The 21,247-nt window shown below is 35.9% G+C and overlaps 1 protein-coding gene across 1 annotated transcript in view; it reads left to right on the top strand.

Moving 5' to 3' along the window:
* LOC135210355 (Krueppel-like factor 5) overlaps nucleotides 1-19,999 on the top strand; it is a 27,023-nt gene extending 7,024 nt beyond the window's left edge. The window contains exon 2 of the mRNA XM_064243245.1: nucleotides 15,547-19,999. Within this exon, the coding sequence (XP_064099315.1) occupies nucleotides 15,547-17,112 (1,566 nt within the window). The 3' untranslated portion in view covers nucleotides 17,113-19,999. The remainder of the gene's footprint in view (nucleotides 1-15,546) is intronic.
* The last annotated feature ends 1,248 nt before the right edge of the window (nucleotides 20,000-21,247 follow it).

Raw genomic sequence — 21,247 nt, 5'->3', positions numbered from 1 at the left:
ATTTACCTAGAAATACATATCACCTAAGCAGAGACTGAAACGATCACTGGGACAACGATTCCCTGGTTACCATGACAACAAGGTAACCTCACAGATCTGATCAAATCTCCTAAAGACGGAACAAGTTTGCCAGCAAACAGAAACAAAGTTTTCTATCGTCCAAGCCTGTCAGGCTAGCGAGCTTACAACTTTGAAGAAGGCGCTGTTAGCTGATTACCTGTCATGTTTTCATATAATACACTATTTAATTCATTTCTAAAAGTAATAATGAAACTTTCTTTTCCGTTTCTAAATGTTTCCCTTCTCACAAATGCGAGATGTGAACAACACGTTAGTTACGTAACAAAATCAACAACAACAACAACATCAAAAATTGTAACAATAATAAGAGATCCAATAACCGCTGGACTCACCTTGCTGCATTTGCAAATATACAACTAAGACTTATCCTAAAAATATGATTTGAACAACTTTGAATCGAAACTAAATGGAAATTGCATGTTCATTTGACGCAGTATGCCCCCGTTACTCTTGGGGTGAGCATTATTGAAGGTCCACCCCTCCCCCCCAATATTCGTAAGTAAAACTTTGAAGCCTTGTTATGTTCCCATCCCTGGCTCAGTGACCCTTGGTTCGAATAAATTTGAAGGCACATGAAGAAAGGAAGCTATCACGTCAGTTTTACCATTTCTGGCCGAGTAGTTCTAGAGGTGATCTGTAAAGTAGCAAACGTCTTTTCCCTATTTCTTAATTATCTCCTTTCGGAAGGGATCGTGGCACCCTTATTCAGAGAAACCTGAATCCCCTGTGCACAAGGACCCTTAGCGTCGGCTTTGTATAAGATGATTCAATGACTCTGGGTAAGGCGTCATGTTTGGCTGAAACTGATCCAGTGATTTTGGATAAGAAAAATCTATCAAAAGCTGAATTCAGACAGATAGTATAATACATAGACGTAATTAGAGACATACAGACAAACATACAGAAGGACGACTAAAAGATCCGATAAATAAATATAAGCACGGGAGGGCTTAAAACTGTGAAGTAAGCTGAGGCACAAGGGCATATGACTAGCACTCGCACACCTTGTGTAAATCGTATACTGAAGGATATCACATCCCGAGGCCTCCTTAGGTAAAAAGGAATAGTTTACAGCTAATGATAATAATAACAATTATTATTATTATTATTATTATTATTGAAAAAGAAACCCACAAAATCACTGTGTAACTTGTTTACTTCTAAGTATTTACATTTATGTAAAATACCTATAAGTAAACAAGTTACACAGTGATTTTGTGGGTTTCTTTTTCAATCTTCAGAAGAAAACTGAAAGAAGTTTTTGCTTGGTTCATTATTATTATTATTATTATTATTATTATTAGTAGTAGTAGTAGTAGTAGTAGTAGAGGCTAAAAATGATTCATCTTACTACTAGTGACACCAGATTATTATTATTACTAACCAATGAATGAATAAATTAATGAAATAATTAATGAGTTAAAAATTGTTTCAAATTGCACATGGTCAATACAGTTCAAGTAGTTTTGAATGAACCTATAGTTTGTATGAAAAGATGGAAAAAAGATTCGATTATTTTGATTTCAACTGAAAAATGGTCTACCTTGTATGAAAACACCCAATGTTCTTTCAGCAAAACCTTCTCTTTCCAATTTTCTCTTCAATGCACGACTCATTCTCTTAAGTAGAATCGTTGCCAATTATCACGACTGAAATAATTTGTTACTCAAGACAGAAGTGACTTTGTGTGGCAACGCTTTGCAATTAGCAGTTCCTGCTGGGAAAGATGTTTGAGAGTAAATAGTGCGACAGAACCAGAATCCAAATTTACCTGACACTATCAAATAGCATGACAGAGCCGATGATTTATTTTCAGTTTGTTTTCGAATACAATGGGCTTCCGCCCAGCCACCAGACGAGCGGAAATTCCCGGTGAGAGCCTCCATCTCGGACTCCCTGTCATTGCAGAAGCATTTTTGGAAGCGCTGAAATCGCCACTTCATTCAATTTCCCTGTTGACAACAGGTCAACCTTTTCATTCTTGCGTCCATTCACGGATGGCCTAGGTGATTATATTCTCTTCACACGTCTTTCTTTCGATCTCCCTTCCTTTTTCTATACCGCAATGTATTCCTGCTGAAATCACTCTAATCTTTCTGAAAGGAATCATTATTACAAAATGAGCGAATGCCTGTTATCAGTCGTAGCGAAAAGCAATTTCAGTAAATCGTTGCTCACTGGGTGTTGTCAAAGGCCAGCCACCCAGACCAGGTTACGATAAGCCACTTTACAAGACAGAACCAGTTTTGCTGATCTGTGAGCTGTTCGCTCGTACTGGAAGTCCAGCTGGCAGACGCTGGAAGAGCATCTCTATACAGGTCGGGTTTCATGAGTGTTGAAAGCTTTAAAGGGACAGTGGTCACAACATCTCTCTCTCTCTCTCTCTCTCTCTCTCTCTCTCTCTCTCTCTTATTTATAAAAACTTTTTTTCCCTCTCTAGATATATATGTACCTATACAAATAAATTTAGGGCTAAATTTCTTCTCAGCCTTTCGTCTCATAAAAGGATACAGTAAAATTAGGGGCAATGATACTGCAAAACCAAATCCTATACAGGAAGAACCAGAGGAGCGATGAAGGAACAGCGGAGCAATAAGCCAAATAGCAAAGCGCAAAAGTGATCGAAAACTATAAGCAAATATTTAAATCATCCACAGGCGAACATTATTATGCATCCTCTTTAAAATTGTAACGACAATAACGGCTTCAGAACTATCGACTCAGTGCAGTTTACTAAGACCCGACAACGTTGCCTTTCTGACAGTCATGGCCATCGACACCAACACGACAATAACAACGAAAGACAATAACATTTAATTATCATCAAATAACACATCAGAGTAAAAATCGTGGCGAATATATATATATATATATATATATATATACAATATATATATACGATATATATACATATATATACCTATACATTTATTAGATATATATGTATATATATATTATATATATATATATATATATATATATATATATATATATATATATATATATATATATATATATATGAGGTAATCCGTATCTATGACTAAACAGATCTAATAAAACTAAAGAACAAAGAATAATCAAATAGTTATAAAATATACAATTATATAGTACACATACCCTTATAAAGCTATACGCATTCAATATTAACGCATGTTGTCGCAAAGTTTATACACATGAAAATCGCCTCACTCCACGCCCGCACGGACAAACAACGCGCACACACACACACACACATATATATTATATATATATATATATATATATATGGCATGTATGTATGTTATATATATATATATATATATATATATAATATATGATATATATATATATGCATGTAGATATATATATATATATGCATTGTATATATTGTATATATATTATATATATATATATATATATATATATGTATTGTATATATATATGTACATATACATATATATATATATAATATATAATGAGGTAATCCGTAACTATGACTAAATAGATCTAATACAACTAAAGAACAAAGAATAATCAAATAAAGCTATAAAATATACAATTATATAGTACACATACCCTTATAAAGCTATACGCATTCAATATTAACGCATGTTGTCGCAAAGTTTATACACATGAAAATCGCCTCACTCCACGTCCGCACGCACGCAAACGCACAAGCACAAACACACACACACACACACACATATATAAATATATATATATATGTGTGTGTGTGTGTATGTGTGAATGTGTATTCACAACCAGATACAAATGAATTAGCTTCACTGAGGCCATCCTTATAAGCGAATAAAGCGAAATTTATCACTATCATCTGGTGGCGAATGACGGTCACCCATTGAGGAATCCCCCCATTCATTGTCAACACTGCTTGATTGAGCCAATTCAACGGCATTCACTCACTTGGCTGAATGACAGCTCCGCCGCCATCCTGGTCTCGATGCATACTTTAGCGTCACAACTCTGCAGATAATGTGTGGACGCTGCGTCCACGATGGTCAGCCAGTATACGATCACCCATCCACACCACTTCACTTTAGACCGAAGTTCGATTCTCGGCTCGGCCAACGCAGAACCAGAGGAATATATTTCTGGTGAAAGAAATTCATTTCTCGAATAAAATGTGGTTCGGATCCCACAAGAAGCTGTAGGTCCCGTTGCTAGGTATCCAGTTGGTTCCTAGTTACGTAAACAGCCCTAGGAGAGCTGTTAATCAGCTCAGTGGTCTGGTAAAACTAAGATATACTTAACTTTAAGTTCACTTTAAATTGAGATTCTCTGCCTTTTTTTCCGTGTTCCCTCACAATTACTCCAACTGATTTTCATACGTTTGGATTCCTTTCGATGATTAGTCCAGACTTTGGCCTAAATCTTATATTCAACTTAACTCAACTCAAAGGCCATGCACTGGGACATATGAGGTCATACAGCGATGAAATGGAAATTGACGGTAAAAGGTTTGAAAGGTGTAACAGGAGGAAAACCTCAAAGCAGTTGCGCTAAGAATCTATTGTTAGGAGAGGGTGACAAGTAAGATGAAGAAAGAGAATATGAAAGGAGGAACACTAAAAGGAACAATATAGGTTGCAGCTGGGGGCGGAAAGCACGCTGCAAAGAACCTTAAGTAACGCCTACAGTGCACCGCACGAGGTCCACTGACAGCGCTACACCCCTACGGGAAGGGCAGACTTTGAGTGGCCAAGCTCGTCTTGACAATTAGAAATTTCGCCAAATTAATGTTCACGGGATATGTCAGTGGTGATTCGTACTGATGTCTAATCATGCATAACGACAGGTAAACAAGAAGTGCAAGGAAACAGATGGAGAACTAAGGCAATGAAGGTGAGGTAGACAGAAAAGTCATAGACGAATAGGTAGGGCTTAGTGCGAATACGGATTTGCGATTACCAAGATTATATTTAACCAAAGTATTCGAGCTTTCTGACTCATTAGTATTCGCGGACGTTAGAAAAATGTCTTTATGCTTCTAAGGATGGTAATAATTTAGGCTTTTGTTTTAAACTCCGTTGTAGAAATATAAAAAACGACAAATATAGAAGAAACACAAAAGTTAGGACAAGTCAGATGTATAACTATGAGATAAGTATATAGAGTACTAGGTAAAACGCGATTAAAATATTTAAAAAAACAAACAAACAAACAAATGCACTCAAGAGGTGATTGGAATGACAAGTGGAAAAGTGCAGAAGTTTGTGAATCCTTCTTAACTTGGCATTAACCATATTAAGGAAACGATTCGTTAACCTCCTTGCAATCACGGCGGTTTTATTCTCTCTCTCTCTCTCTCTCTCTCTCTCTCTCTCTCTCTCTCTCTCTCTCAGGTATCACTACTAAGCGACGATATTCTAAAGGAAGCTACTACAACAATGCGACATATACCCCAACATTTCCGAGTCGGTCTTTTGTTCTTTAATGTTTAAGAGAGATTAGAAATGTTGAGCCACAGCTTCCCGTATACGTGGACCCTTCGTATGACGAAAAGAAAAGTCAGAGAAAAAGCCCGGTTTCGAACCACAGGGGGTTATACATTACCGACGTCTGTAAAAGGACAAATTTTTAAATCAATTTGTATTTTTCATAGCTAACAGACCTGAGGTCTTAACAATAGGATATTTTTTTATTGTTGGTAGCATGACTGATCGTTATAAGAATTTCGACCGCCTCTCCTTTTCGTATCTACTAAAACGCTTCTTTCTTTTCAGATGTTTAAAGCTTTTATTTTATTTTTCTTTATTCTTTTATTTATTTTATTTATTCATTTACTTTTTGCTAGTTACATTCCTGTTCGTACTGCATTTTTCACCTCTCTGAAGTTCCAGGTGCTTCACCTTATCACTTGCTACTGTGCAGTCTCTTCCAATTCGCAAGAATGTCCATTATCAATTGTTTTTCCTTTGACTTACTGACTTACTTCTTTCCTTTTCTCATATTTCTCTTGCTTTTTCTAACCTTTCCTTTCCAGAATTTGTCATTCCTTATAATCATAGTTCTGTTCTTGTTATCAAAGTCTCTGGTCCCTGGTAGCCCTTCCTTTCTGTCTCATCTTCACTTCAATTTAATCCCTCCGCGTCTTCTTATTCTTCATCCCTTGACACTGAACCTCTTTCTGACTTTCTTAATGCAATCTTGATTGGTTGAAGTTCCCTTTTACGAAGAGTTTCGGTCTTGAACGCAAAACAATAAATTCTATCAAAAACCATATCAAGCGAAATGAAATCTAAAAATGAAATCATTGCTATGGTCTACTTTTCACATGTCATTTAGGATATTTCTTAAACATGTCTTTTAGAGAACAAACCTTTTTTTGTAAGTTATTAGAAATGTCTTATGATAATATTTTTTGGGTAACTTTCTATCCTTTCAATATCAGAATTAATTAGCGTTTGTAGCATCACCTCACTCATTAAAATACGTCATCCGGCAGTTTAAGTCCTCATCTAGCCTTCTGCAGCCCCACCTTCCTTTCTTACAGATTAGAGATGAAGGTCATAAGACAGAATATTAATTCTAGATAATATGCTTCCTGGTGATTGTTCTTCGTAGATTTTTATATTTTTTTTTACTGTTTCTTGCTTTTTTCTTTTCCTATTTGATCCGAAATGTATTAAGAATTAAAACGGCATTTTATCAAATCCTCTTGGTAACTGATTCTACCTTTCTTGATACAATAATAAGTCGGCTTGTGAATGCTTTACTTCCGGTAATTACCTATAGATCCTTCGAACTTTACATTATAGCATTTCCAGGTTCCCCTGGCAAACTCTCCCGTATGAATTTGGCCTACAATATTATCAAAACACTTTTTACCTGGTGACATTCACAATCTTCCCCTGATATTTACAGTGTTTTGCCTCTTTCCTGCCTTTATTTTCCTTTCTGTTTCCGTTTCTTACATCTGCTCCTTCCTTTACACAAATGTGTAGTTTGTTTTGAATTTTCTTGCTATGCGATTACAACCGTAGGGGGTGTTCCTTGAGTATGTCAATACCTGATGAATAGCAATGGCAAAAATGGTGCTGTCTAAAAAGTCCATATATATATATATATATATATATATATATATATATATATATATATATTAGATGGAATTCTGTTGTTACAGAACATTTTTACCAGTCATTGTCAGCCCATTATGGAATTCAACCGCCTTTCCACGATTCTTCACTCACTTCCAGAAGTCAAGCCAGTTTTCCGCAAGTTTGAAAAAGAACTGAAAACAGACTACACCGGCGGATATATATATATATAGATAATATATATATATATATATATATATATATATATATATAGACTTTTTAGACAGCACCATTTTTGCCATTGCTATTCTTCAGGTATTGACATTCTCAAGGAACACCCCCTACGGTTGTAATCGCGCATAGCAAGAAAATTCAAAAACAAACTACACATTTGTGTAAAGGAAGGAGCAGATGTATATATATATATATATAATATATATATATATATATATATATATATATATATACACACATATGTATATCTATATATATAAATAGATATAGATATAATAACAGTATATATATTATAGATATTATATATATATATATATATATATCTCAGATATATATATCAAAAGCATATATATACATATATATATATATTATATATATTATATATTATATATATATCTCTATATAATATATAGATATACATTATTAATTTATATATTATATATATTAATAAAGATTATATATATATACTATATATAATATATATATATATATAGTATATATATATATATATATATATATATCTAAATATAGAGATATATATAGATCTATATATATATATATATATAGATATATATAGATATATATATATAAAATTTAATGGTAAACTACAACCTGTACATCTCAGTTTTCTCCACGCTTATCAGGTGAGCTTACCAAAGCCTTGAATCTGAAAAGAGATTATATAATATATAAAGTATTCTCTCACTGGGAGGACTCAAACCTCATACACTCATTTATTTTGGCTGATGGTCTATACCTGGTTTCTGGGTGCCAATACAGTAGTATTTCTTCTATGTTCCCGGATTCTGATGTGACCATTATGATACTGAACTTCATTACGCTTGTTTAGTTGAATATAGAGTTTAGGCCAAAGACCAAACACTGGGACCTATGAGGTCCTTCAGCGCTGAAATGGAAGTTAACAGTAAAAGGTTTGAAAGGTGTAACAGGAGGAAAACCTCGAAGTTGCACTATGAATTAACTGTTAGGAGAGAGGGTGGAAAGTAAGATGAAGAAAGAGAATATAAAAGGAGGTACAGTAAAAGGAACGATAGTGGTTGCAGCTAGGGACTGAAGGCACGCTGCAAAGAACCTTAAGTAATGCCTACAGTGCACTGTATGAGGTCTACTGACGGCACCACTCCCTCACGGGGTCATTATTTTTGTAAAGTACTCATTAACTCACTACCATTTCCACCATCCTATCCCAGCCTTTCCTAACCTAACCTAGAGTATAGAGCTGCAAATCTATTTGGTTGCGGTGATTTGCTCCATCCCTGGACGTCTTATAGCCTTGCATGAGGGGATGCATCTTAACCTCGGGTGGCTCATCCCAACTGGTAAGGGGAAGGGCTAAGTCCCCGGAACTTCATGAAAACCTCAAATAAATGGATAACCTTTCTCACCTTCAATCTGCCTATAGGTGCCATGTCCTACCTGGCTGGGGGTTTTGTCCCACTGGACCCTTTAACCTTGTGTTAAGAAACGCTCTGTAACCTTAAAAGAAGCTTCGTACTATCTTGAATGGAAAACTGACTGGCACCCTCTCAGTTTGTCTGTTTGTATGGTGTTTTTACGTTACATGGAACCAGTGGTTATTCAGCAACGGGACCAACAACGGCTTTACGTGACTTCCGAACCACGTCGTGAGTGAACTTCTATCACCAGAAATACACATCTCTCACTCCTCAATGGAATGGCCGAGAATCGAACTCGCGACTACCGAGGTGGGACGCCAACACCATGCCAACCACGGCACTGAGGCGCTAGCAACCTATCAGTGAACTGCACAGTTCAGAAAGCTTAAAGCCGATGTTACAGCCACACGTGCATTGCAAAAAGCTCTGCTTTCAAAACTAGTTGTATCTCAAAGCTATGTCTCCTGCTAATTTCTGAATATCCAAATGTATAGCAGGGCTAAACACAACCTATATCTGGATAGACAGCTACTCCAACCGAGTTTAGTTAATAAAACATAAAAATGCCAAATTTAGTTTCGTTTTAAACGCTAAATAGGCCCATCCTCACCTGTGTTTTAATTTCTGCAAATGTACTACACACTCTTCAATCTAAAGATTTGCAGACAGATTCCTTTACAGGAAGTGAAAGAACGTAATAGGCGAGTGTTTTCTTTGCTCATTCAAGTGTAACGGGGATATAAAAGATAAACTTCTCTTTGTTTAGGTATTATGTAAATCACCATTGAAAACGTGCTACTGTAGCCTATTGATCCGACAATGATACACTTTAGCCGGTTTTAAATGATCCTAGCACTTGCTTTCAAGCTAAAGCTACTCTTGTTAGAACAGTTTCTGTTATCGGTATTCATCTATTTACGTTCGGGTTAGCTGAATCTCCCACAGGGATAACGTTTATTGCGGGACAATAATATCGATCGCGGGGAACGGCAACTGGCAGCCAGCAATGCTGTCAGACGTATGATTTTAGTGCGTATCAAAATTGTTATCACCGAGCTTGTCACATACGTTAATTTCAAATCTATTTTTTTTTTTTTCTTCTTTTTTGTTCCAGAAAAATAATTCGATTATTTACGAGTGGGCACACGTTCCCACAAGGCCATTGTTTAATAAGAGTTTGCATAAATTCGTTTAGACAGTATTGTTAATAAGTTTGGATAAGCTGCCAACCTCAGAGTGTTGTATACACTTTGTTACGGGCTGCTCTGTGAGCAGAGAGACCCGTGCTGACACAAGGTCAGCTAAATCAAAAACAACAACATGTATACACTTTCGTTCTTATGTTTATTCAGACAATTTTCATTAGAGATGCAGTGTCCTGTTCATATTGTATTCCTCTCTCTCTCTCTCTCTCTTGACGCATGTAAGAATAACTCGCGGGCGGGCATACTAAAAAATACAAACTTCCACATTGTATGTATATATAATATATATATAATATATATTATATTATATATATATATATATATTAATATATATATATATACATATATACAATATATATATATACATATATATAGTATATAAATATATATGCCTAAAATATTTTCTGTAAAAACAGAATTCCATATAATACAAGGCGCCCATAAAACACCCAAAAAGGTAGAAATTATAGCTTTATATCTCGAACTCGAAGGCAACTGGACTAGGAGGTAGAGAACTGTATATATGTATGTATGTATGTATGTGATGTATGTATGAATATATAGATATATATATATATATATGTGTGTGTGTGTGTGTGTGTGTGTGTGTGTGTGTGTGTGTGTGTGTAGTTAAAAGGATATGTGGATGATAGCCTAATATTTTGGGATGATAGATGGGACAATTTCAACGATTTTCTTTCAAAATTAAATGCATTAGTACCCAGCATCAAATTCAATGTTGAATGAGAAACAAACAACAAAATTTCTTTTGCTTTATGGTTTAAGAATTAGAAACACGGCCGAATACAAATTTACCATCCAAAAAACCAACATTTTCACTATCATATATTCACTATTTTAGTTATCATGACATTTCTTTCAAAATTGGCGTAGCCAGCAATTTGTTCTTAAAGTCCCTTATGGATTTGCTCTCCGGAAATCTGGAAAAGGTATTTGAACTAATTTGTAAGCAGTAGTCATCTCTGAAGTACTCCATTCATAAAACTGAGAAAGTTACCCATAATTCATACAGCAAATAAAATCAAAACTCCACACCTGGACAGGATTAATACGTTGACACAGACACTTGGAAATTATAACTTTTTTATTTTTACCTACCGAAGTCCCTGATCAACTTCCAACAAATGCCAATCCCCAAAGACATAGGAGTATACATCCCTTCCCTTGACTATGACCAATCCCACATGGATCGGATTTACCAGTTAAATCACTGCCCCAAATACTAACAAAACACAAGCATTGATTAAGATATGGCCAACAGAGTTCAGCTATATTTAACCACATAAATGATCATGATCACATAATAAACTGGAATACGTCACATATAATTCATAACAGAAATTGTCGGTTCAAAAGCCAACTAGCAGAATCAGCACTGATTAAACAAAGACATACTATCAACCTCTCAAAAGAAGCCTGGGATTCAGATCTGATTGACAAATCTTACTCCAACCAGCGTTTGAGTAGATTAAGATGAAGCTGTCAACAGGAGAGATGCAGCAACTGACTTCTGGAACTTTCCTTCAATTGACTGTTTAAGTAGCACGGCTCTACTTCCTAATCCATTACCTGTCAGCTGAGGAAGGCAGTTGTCTTCGAAATATAATGCAAAATTTTCTAACTTTTTGGTGTTTTTATAGGCCCATTTTTTCATTTTATTATATTATTATTATTATTATTATTATTATTATTATATATAATATATATATATATATCTATATATTATATATATTATATATATATATATATATATAAAGGTATAAGCCACAAAGGAAAAATAAACATCGGAGTTTCTACAAGATTTTTCGACTCGATGTCCTTTACTTAGCAAAGTAAAGGACGTCGAGTCGAAAGATCTTGCAGCCTCTCCATTGCTTATTTCACAAAGGAAAAATAAACAACGGAGTTTCTCCAAGATCTTTCGACTTGACGTCCTTTACTTAGCAAAGTAAAGGACGTCGAGTCGAAAGATCTTGCAGAAACTCCATTGTTTATTTTTCCTTCGTGGCTTATACCTTTATTTATGGATTATCACGTTCCAAATTTCTGCTTCACATCAGGACCAAACCTAGGTCTTCCAGTTGAAAGACGAGACCGCTGCCAGCCAGTCCACAAAAGTCAGTTGGGAAGCTGGTGAAAACCCACTGGTATGCGAGGCAGTTAGCCTGCCCAGGTAAAGCCTTACTAGGAACAGTGGTACTTAGGTTCCAACTTCTTTTATGATTTGTGTGGCCTGGTTAGCAGTGGTCTCGTCTTTCAATTGAAAGACCTGGGTTTGATCCTGAGGTATCAAATTAATATATATATATATATATATATATATATATATATATATATATATATATATATATATATATATATATGTGTGTGTGTGTGCGTGTGTGTGTGTAGAATCTACTGGTCACTTTTTTTACCAGATACATATGCAATTGTAGTAGCCACAATGCCCTCTTAACTTCTTGAATTCCCTGCTCTTTTTTGGATACGCTTGTCACTACAAAGCCTGAAATCCAAGTTCAAAGAAATTTGAAGCAGAAATTGTGATGTCCGGTCCTGGGAAACAAACCCAGGTCACGTTGCCGACCTCTTTGTGATTTGATTATTGGACCTGGGTTCGTTTCCCAGGACCGGACATCACAATTTCTTCTTCAAATTTCTTTGAACTTGTATCTTCAGGCTTTGTAGTGACAAGCGTATCCAAAAAAGAGCAGAGATTTAAGAAGTTATGAGGACATTGTGGCTATTACAATTGCATATTTATGTATATATGTATATATATAATGTGTGTATGTATATTATTTCCATGTATATGTATATTGAAGCAATCGTATTTAAGTAAACAAAAGTTTGCGTGTACAAGTATGCACAGGTTCCTCGATTTTTTTTTTTTAATTATAAGTAGCTAGCATCTCTCTTCAACGCCGCATTTTAAATTCAGAATGCTAATTCGCTCCTCTCCTGGCGTTCTTGTTAACCGGCTCATCAGCTCTTCCATATAAGCTCTTATTCCCCACTTATATCTGATTGCTTATGCAATCGCATCTTCACTTCCATAAAGGGACGAAGGAAGCGGCTTCACATGTATGCTAATATCTGTTCAGACTAATTTAAGCGCTCTGAAAGGACCCGAGAAACAAACACTATCTGTCAAGGGTCATTACGTATGAGTTTAATGACTGATAATTTATTTCGTTAGAGTCGGAGTCGGCAAACCTCGGTGGGTGATTATAACACCTTTCACTAACTTTACATCCGAGTGGTCTGGTAGTTTATTAAGCAAGTTGCTTCGTAAGTGTAAGAGGTTGATCGATAATTCAGACCTCTGAATTATCAGTGATTAATAAAGTTGCTCGCGATGTTAAGCCCGCCGACAGCATTGCAATAAAATTAAAAGGATTATATTCTAAGAAACTGGTGCATGAGTTATGGTTGCTTAATAATTAATCCAAGAAAGGAACATTACAAAATAAACACTTTAACCTTTGCTGGAAAATTATGTTGGTTATAAACATCCATAATTAATAATGTTAAACAGTAAATTCAGTACCATGAAACCGCTTTTGGCTATTAATGAATGTTACGGGTATCCCTAAAAAAACTTGTTGTCATTTATTCAGCATGAATCCGTTATGCAGACGAAAAGGGCTATTCATTGGAATAACTTAAGAATGAAGCACAGACTGAACAACTCTGACAAACGCAGCAACACAGTATGTATCCAGCAAAAGGATCCTGTGAACATCCAGAAGACTTTCAACAGCCCTGAGCAAGAGAATAAGCTCAGAAGCCTCCCAATAAGCGTCTGACAGAGTGAAACTAAAAAAGAATCATTTTCATAACGGAAAAGACGAGTTTCTTACCAAAGCTTTTCAAAAAGGCATGGAACAGATGTGACATCTTAGGACTAAATCACACTCTCTCGAGTTCTGCTTGTTATGAATGAAGAGGTGTCTCAGAAGATTAAAATAATAATAAGAAATAGAAGTGTGGACAGTAAAGGGAACGCAATGAGCAAAACCAAGTTAATATTGGAAAAGACTATTAAACCAAGCTAGTATTGGAAAATGAACTTTTACAGTAGAAATTTTCGAATAATAATCACAAAGAAGAGAAACTACTGTTTAGGGTGTGTTGTTGTGTTTGAAATCAAGGAAAATGCTCCATGAAAGGATGAAACACAATGAAGTCATATGAAACAGACGTAATGAAATAGTAGTCACTATATGCGTTACATATGCACGCGCATACGCTTTTGCACACATAAATGTAAATATATATCGATGTATCATACCATGGGTTAGTTTCTATTTACAATAGCTATATGAATTTATGGTGATTTCACGATGCATGTATATACATACACACATATACGTAGGTATGTTTGTATGTATATATATATATATATATATATATATATATACATGTATATATATATATAATATATATATATACATGTATATATATATATATATATATATATATATATATATATATATATATATATATGTGTGTGTGTGTGTGTGTGTGTGTGTGTGTGTGTAGTATATGTGTGTGTAGTATATGTGCAAAAATACATACATACACGCAAATATATACATATATATATATATACATGTATATACATATGTATATATGTATATGTATTATATTTATATAAGATGATTGACTGGTTTGTGGCTATTAAAACTGGCATCACAACATCTTGATTATTGACGCCGGTATGTAGTACGATGACAGTCGAGACATCCGCTTAAAAACATCATGCTGTCGTTCATGATTCTTGCAGAGAATCTATTAATTGAGAGTTGGAAAATCCAGCTTTCACCGCTGACATTTGCAAATGGGAGAAATGTATTTTATTAGACCATCTTACTGAATTAAGTTTGAAAAACACTTGCATAGTTGACATTATAAGTTGATATCCTTCAAATCGCTGTAAATACTGTACTGCTTGTATAAACGACTTTTGCAGTTATTTGTCCCTTAGTGCATGTTATCATCAAATCCATCACTTATGAGACTTTCATCAGTCACGAGACTTTCGTAAGTGATGTAGGCCTGTTGTTGTCTTATGGTGCTGGTAACATACGAATTATTTCATTTTCCTAAAATTCATAATATCTAATGCTATTTCTAAAAATAAATCCATTTCAAAAAATAAATAAGAACATTCATTCACTAACTTGATTGCTAGTTTGCTTATCTTAAATTCTGGACCGCTTGTGGTTTTAGACGAATTTGTCTGTTGACATAGCTGGGCAAGGGCTATTCATGGTGAATAATCAAGTTATGAACAAACATGAGCTAAATTAATACCCCTCTTTCCTTCCAATACACATATATATGTAGTTATAACAAGTCCTATTTTCAGTGCTGAAGGAATCTTGTATTTTGAATCTTGTGTTTTCAGAGTGCAACTACTTCGTGGTAAGAAAGTATATAATCCTGGTAAAGTCATTTCATTTGGGTGTCCTACAGTAATACCTAACTTCCTGAATACCTCGAGGAAAATCAAAATAACTTTAAGTAAATCATGTCTCTCCTTCTTCTCAGGTGTGGTTGGATCTGGAGTCGGTGCTATTGGGAGAGGACCATGGAGACATGCATCTCTATCAAACGCAGCAGCAGGTTCCCCAGGAAACGAATAACCATGCCCATGGTGATGACCTCCACAATCACTCTACCCACCCTCCTGAGGCTCATAACCACCCACCAGACCAAAATGGAACTCTCTCTTCTCTGCATCTGAATGCTCATTCCCCTACAATTCATCATGCAGCCACTCACAACCAGCATCAAACGCAGCATCCTCCTGCAAGTCACCACCTTTCACTTGATCCAATCAACAACTCATCCAACCACTCCCCTTCACAAAACACAATTCATTCACCAAGCCAGGTCACAATACCTTCACCAGCTCCAGGAATGATGCCCGAGAATATCCACTCTTCCAGTCATTCTACTACCCAAGGAGCACCCCATCCGCCAGTATATACGTCTCATGTTTCAGCACCTACGACCTCAACAATAGTCGAACTAGGAGGCATGAGATCGTTTCCACCACTGACTGGAATGGCAGAACATCACCAACCAATTCCACAGGCAAACACAGTCGCTCCCCTACCCTCCCTCCATCACTCTCAACACCCTTTAGCCAGTGCATCAACACTTACTAGGGGCAGCACCCCTGGAATTCCTCCCATGTGCGACTTGGTCGAAGGATCTATGATGTCCCCGTTAGCGGCCCACACTGCCCTCCCTCCAACGCCTCCACATCAGGATCCAAAATATGACTACACGAACAGCCATGCTGGATATGAAAATTCCAACGCATGCCGAATCAAGAATGAGTATGGTGATTTTAATCAAAACCTAAATCTTCGGACTGGCGTGAAGCGAACATACCCAGACGGATCATCCTCTCAGGCGAAGTACCCCTGCGTTGCAAACTCCTATCGTCGTGAAGAAGTATCTTATCAAGCACCTGTTCCACCTCCCCTCCAATATATGGGAACACCAGGAACTTTGCAACCGCAGCAAACACAGCAACTTCAACAACAGCCACAGCAAATGCAGCAGCACCCGGGGGGCACTCCACAATACGTACTGCCTCCAACCCCTCCACAGTACCCAGCGGGGCCTCACACGCTCCAGCACCATCCGACTCACCATACTGATTATTCTACCACAGCTACAGCCTGGACCCCTACACCCACTCCTTACGGTGGTTATGCTCAGTACCTAGACTTTAACTCGTGTCCCCCAAACCCACTGAATAACAGCGTTCTTCCTCCTCCCGAAGTCCCTCCTCCACCGACCAAACCCAGGAGGAGACGTGCCCGGAGGAAGGTTATTATTCATAAATGCCCCTACGAGGGCTGCATAAAGACTTACATCAAATCGTCACACCTGAAAGCACACTTAAGGACCCACACAGGGGAGAAGCCTTATACATGCAAGTGGAAAGGATGCGGCTGGAGATTTGCAAGGTCAGACGAACTGACACGCCACTACCGGAAACACACTGGTGACCGGCCTTTCCAGTGTCGACTCTGTGAGAGGGCATTTTCCAGATCGGACCATCTAAGCCTTCACATGAAGAGACATATAGCACTTTAAATCTCTATGTTCTTTGCTTTACATTTAGACAAATGGAAAAGTGTGTAGCGAATTTTATTCCAGGCAACGGAACATTTGGAGCTCATCCAGAATCCAGGATATAAAGTTATGGAGCAAATATTTCTGTCACATTGCCCTGTGAAGGTTTGTTGAGAGTAAACTCATCAACGGGACACTGACTGAGAAAAATCGGAGTAAGGCCTAAGAATAGGACCATTTTAAATTCAGTCTAACTGGATATGCACAGATCGATAAACACGGTCAAATACCTACAAAACTACATCCAATCAATTGAAACTGATTTATTTATTCTACTGATAAAGTTACATTGAAAGATTTCCAAAGAATTTTTATAGTGAAAACAAAGTTCTCTTGCTTGACAACTTTCCTACTCCACTGTTCAATATATTGAAACCAGCAGGCTTCTTTACGCGCTGAAGGGAACAGATTGCGTATATACATAGACATATCCCATTATGTGTAAACGTTACTAAGTTATAAAAAATAGTAATATTTCACTTCTCAGATGCGTAACTGATATAAACAGTTTATTGAGCATTGAAAAATTCCTCTTTCCTAAACATTTAATCATTTATTATAAATAATAAGTTAAAGGGAGAACTTACTGTTTCACGAGATCTTGTGTCATTACGATTTTCATCAAGAGGTTAACAAACACATTCCAACTTGCACACAAACAATGTATGTCTATAAAAAAAACCTTTACCGATAACAATACCAGAACAAATGTATTAACAGTACTTTTTTCCTAAAGGGGTTACATACCTTGTAAGACTTTGATATGATTTTTCTAAATGCGATATTTACTCATTATGCAAGTTATATTTTGATCAACTTGTTTTCACTGAATATTTGATGATAATAAACTTACATACATAACAAATATACAGCAAAATATGACAGGATATATAAAAAGCAAAATCGTAAGTACAGATTCCTAAATAACAATAAATGTCTTAAAAGGAAGAAGAAATCATTCTGGAAAAGAAACCTTTCGTTACGCCCATAATTCTTTAATAGTAAGTTGCAATGTATGATCGGCCAATGATTGAACTGATATAGACATGCATGTAAAAGCTTCCAACACAAAACCCGAGGCACACAATTACAACACTGTTTTCGACCTAAGGCACATCTCTATCGGTAACCGTTTTACTTCTTTCTTCGCTTACGAAGTATTTTGGTTGCGGTCTTGAATGGTTACTTGGAGTTCTTATCTTGTAGTGAGTCTCATTTGTTAGTAACTCACTTGTTACTCCCAATATAGAGACTAGTAGTTGGGACCTCAACATACAATTTACAAAATTAAAGGAACACATGTACCTACAGCCGACACTTGTGGACGCACTAACATTCTCTAACAAAGTTAACCCTTGGTGTTTGAAGATGACACAAAGATGATAAGTACTGATAGGTAATGCTAAAAAACTTTTAATTTGGACTTCAGCTAGATATAGATATATCCAAGTGTCAGCGTTATCCACATCATTTTTACTCGCCACTTCCGGGCGCCCAAAAGGAAAAGCTATGTCTATGTAAACAATAGAAGTGAAGAGACATTCATTAACAACACACAAAGGCAAATGAGAGCCTGGGAAAAAAAAAGATATGCACACAGTCTTTCAAAACTTCTCGTTCTATTAAAGTAACAAACCTAAGAGCATTCCCCCCCAAAAAATATGAACACTAGGATGACGTTAGCACCTAAATTTTGTAATAACTTGTTAAAACTGTAATGCTATTTCCATTTCTTATGTCAGAGTGGGCTTAGCATTTCCACAATATATAGTTTCTAATTTTTCTTCAAAATTACGCATTCAAATACTTTCGATTCTCGAACGAATTAAAGACAGTTAAATATAAGCCAAAAATGCTCATATAAACTATCAGTAACATCAACTTACAGATGCAAACAAAGTTGAGATGAAGAGATACTGAAGACCCTAAGTATTCCTGCAGTCAAAGAGCCGACATGCTCTGAATTCCCTCACTTAAAACCCTTTGTTGGCACAGATTACTCGACAGTCCCAGTTCTGGGCAAGATTTAAACGTCGGATGTTTTGGACAGATAATGTTCTGAACAGTCTGGTAGTGATTTTGAAAAAAAACCCCAGCGAACAGCTTAAAACCTTGTACTGAAAATCTGGTTGATACTGTCATCACTTGTGCTGACTCAAAACCTCATTTCATGGATCCGGAAAACATCGCTTAATATAAAAGCATTTCTGCTTACGTGACTTTGTACAATTGCTTCCTTTTGGTTTTGGAAGAAGTGAAAACCCGAGTGAATACAACGGGTCATGGAATGATCTTCCCAAGAGAAGACAACTTGTGATTGTTCTCTTTGTAAATATTTCTGTTGCACCGCATTTCGTCAGAGGGCTGATAACTGTAGATTGATACCCTGCTCCCCTTTTCTTGTAAATATCTTCAAAAACATGATGACCAAGTTTTATTCACAGTTTGTTTGTAAATAGTTATTTTTGCGAGTTATTTTTCCTACGAATGATCTGAAAGACGTTGTTGCTGTAACATGCCGGCTGCGTTCTTCACCTACTTCATTTTGCAGTTTTGGAGTCGACTCATGGAACTGGCTTCATACTGATTAAATACATTTGTGATAAAGGAGTAATTATGACCCAAAGCAAAACATTCAAAGACGAAGACCATATTTTTCCTGGGCATATTTCATCTTACAGATTTTTTTTATAAGACACAAAAATGGAATGTAAACACAAGGTAAACACCCCTACAGAGCCTTAGGAAGCCGTGTCAGCAACACTGAATCTAGTCAGGCTGTGACGTTAACAAAGAATCTCCCATCTGTATATTTTGTAAAAACATTTTTTTAAGATAATAAAGATTTGGCAACTGAAAGAGTGCTTTATATTCACCTTAGGAAACATGGTGGTGTGTACAAAAAAATGCTACTTGTTCAGTGTCTACTTCGATCAAATCTTTATCCTTGCGTCAGTAATAAGACAGTTCAGAGGAGTTCCAATGTTCTAGGAGGGCTGAAACAAGTGAGCGAATCTAGAGTTATTTATCCTCTTATTGTTTTCACCTTTCAGTCTCGGTTGTTTCTCTACATCCTTATGATTTAATGCTTTCTATTGTATTGTATGTACAACCAATATCAACTATCAGCTTATTCATATTATTAAAATAGTTTAACCAGACCACTGAGATAGGCCGGAAGGATTAGGATGAAGTACCAGGTCTAGGCCATAGGCCAAGCACTGGGACCAAATAGGTCAATCGGCGTGGTGGAGAGAAAAAGAAAAAAATGCACAAAAAATATGTTTTTTACAATGGAAAACACGCGCACACGAAATACATTCATTAGTTTCTATACAAAAATAAAATAAAATAAAATAAAATCAATAAATATAATAAACATTCAGAATAAGTTACGTGACATTTTAAAATTTAGTTTTTTTGACATTTTAAAATTTAGTTTTTTTTTTGACATTTTAAAATTTAGTTTTTTTGACATTTTAAAATTTAGTTTTTTTAAAATTCATTCAACGCCCTATATATTTAGTTTTTTTTTCATTATTTACTTATTTATCTTTATATTTTATCAATTAAATTACAGTTTTTCATAAATATTACTATATTAGAATAATTGAAAATGTAGATTCTCACAAAATTTCCCTCATCGATTTTCTTCTAAAAGTTGATGAATGCTGTTGTCTATATTTTGGGCATTCATTCAATACCTACATGCCATGCGGACTGTTCATTAGTGTCCAAGTGTCAAACGAGTATGGCCTATTCGAAGACGCCTCAGAATTACTTGTATGTGTGTCTTTCTCTGATATGATGAACTCTTCCGATCGACGATTTCATGTTTTAATTAATTATATATAAGTTCCTCATTCTATATATTTTGCCATTTATTTCATATACCTTATATAATCACTAATAGGGATCTACTAACAGCATAAATTGAAGCAAACAACAACAAAAAAGTGAAGAAAATGAAAGAAGAATAAAGCCTCACTTTTGTTCACCTGATGTCTAGCATACTCTTAGGTCCAATAAGAGGAGAGTCCCTTCTGACGGCAGTTGACCTTAACAAATTTGGTTAATGGCTACACCTGCATCATTA

Source organism: Macrobrachium nipponense, chromosome 39 (assembly GCF_015104395.2).
Source record: "Macrobrachium nipponense isolate FS-2020 chromosome 39, ASM1510439v2, whole genome shotgun sequence".
NCBI classification, from domain to species: Eukaryota; Metazoa; Arthropoda; class Malacostraca; order Decapoda; family Palaemonidae; genus Macrobrachium; species Macrobrachium nipponense.
Note: the sequence above shows the minus strand (reverse complement) of the source record. Positions and strands in the feature narration are given on the sequence as shown.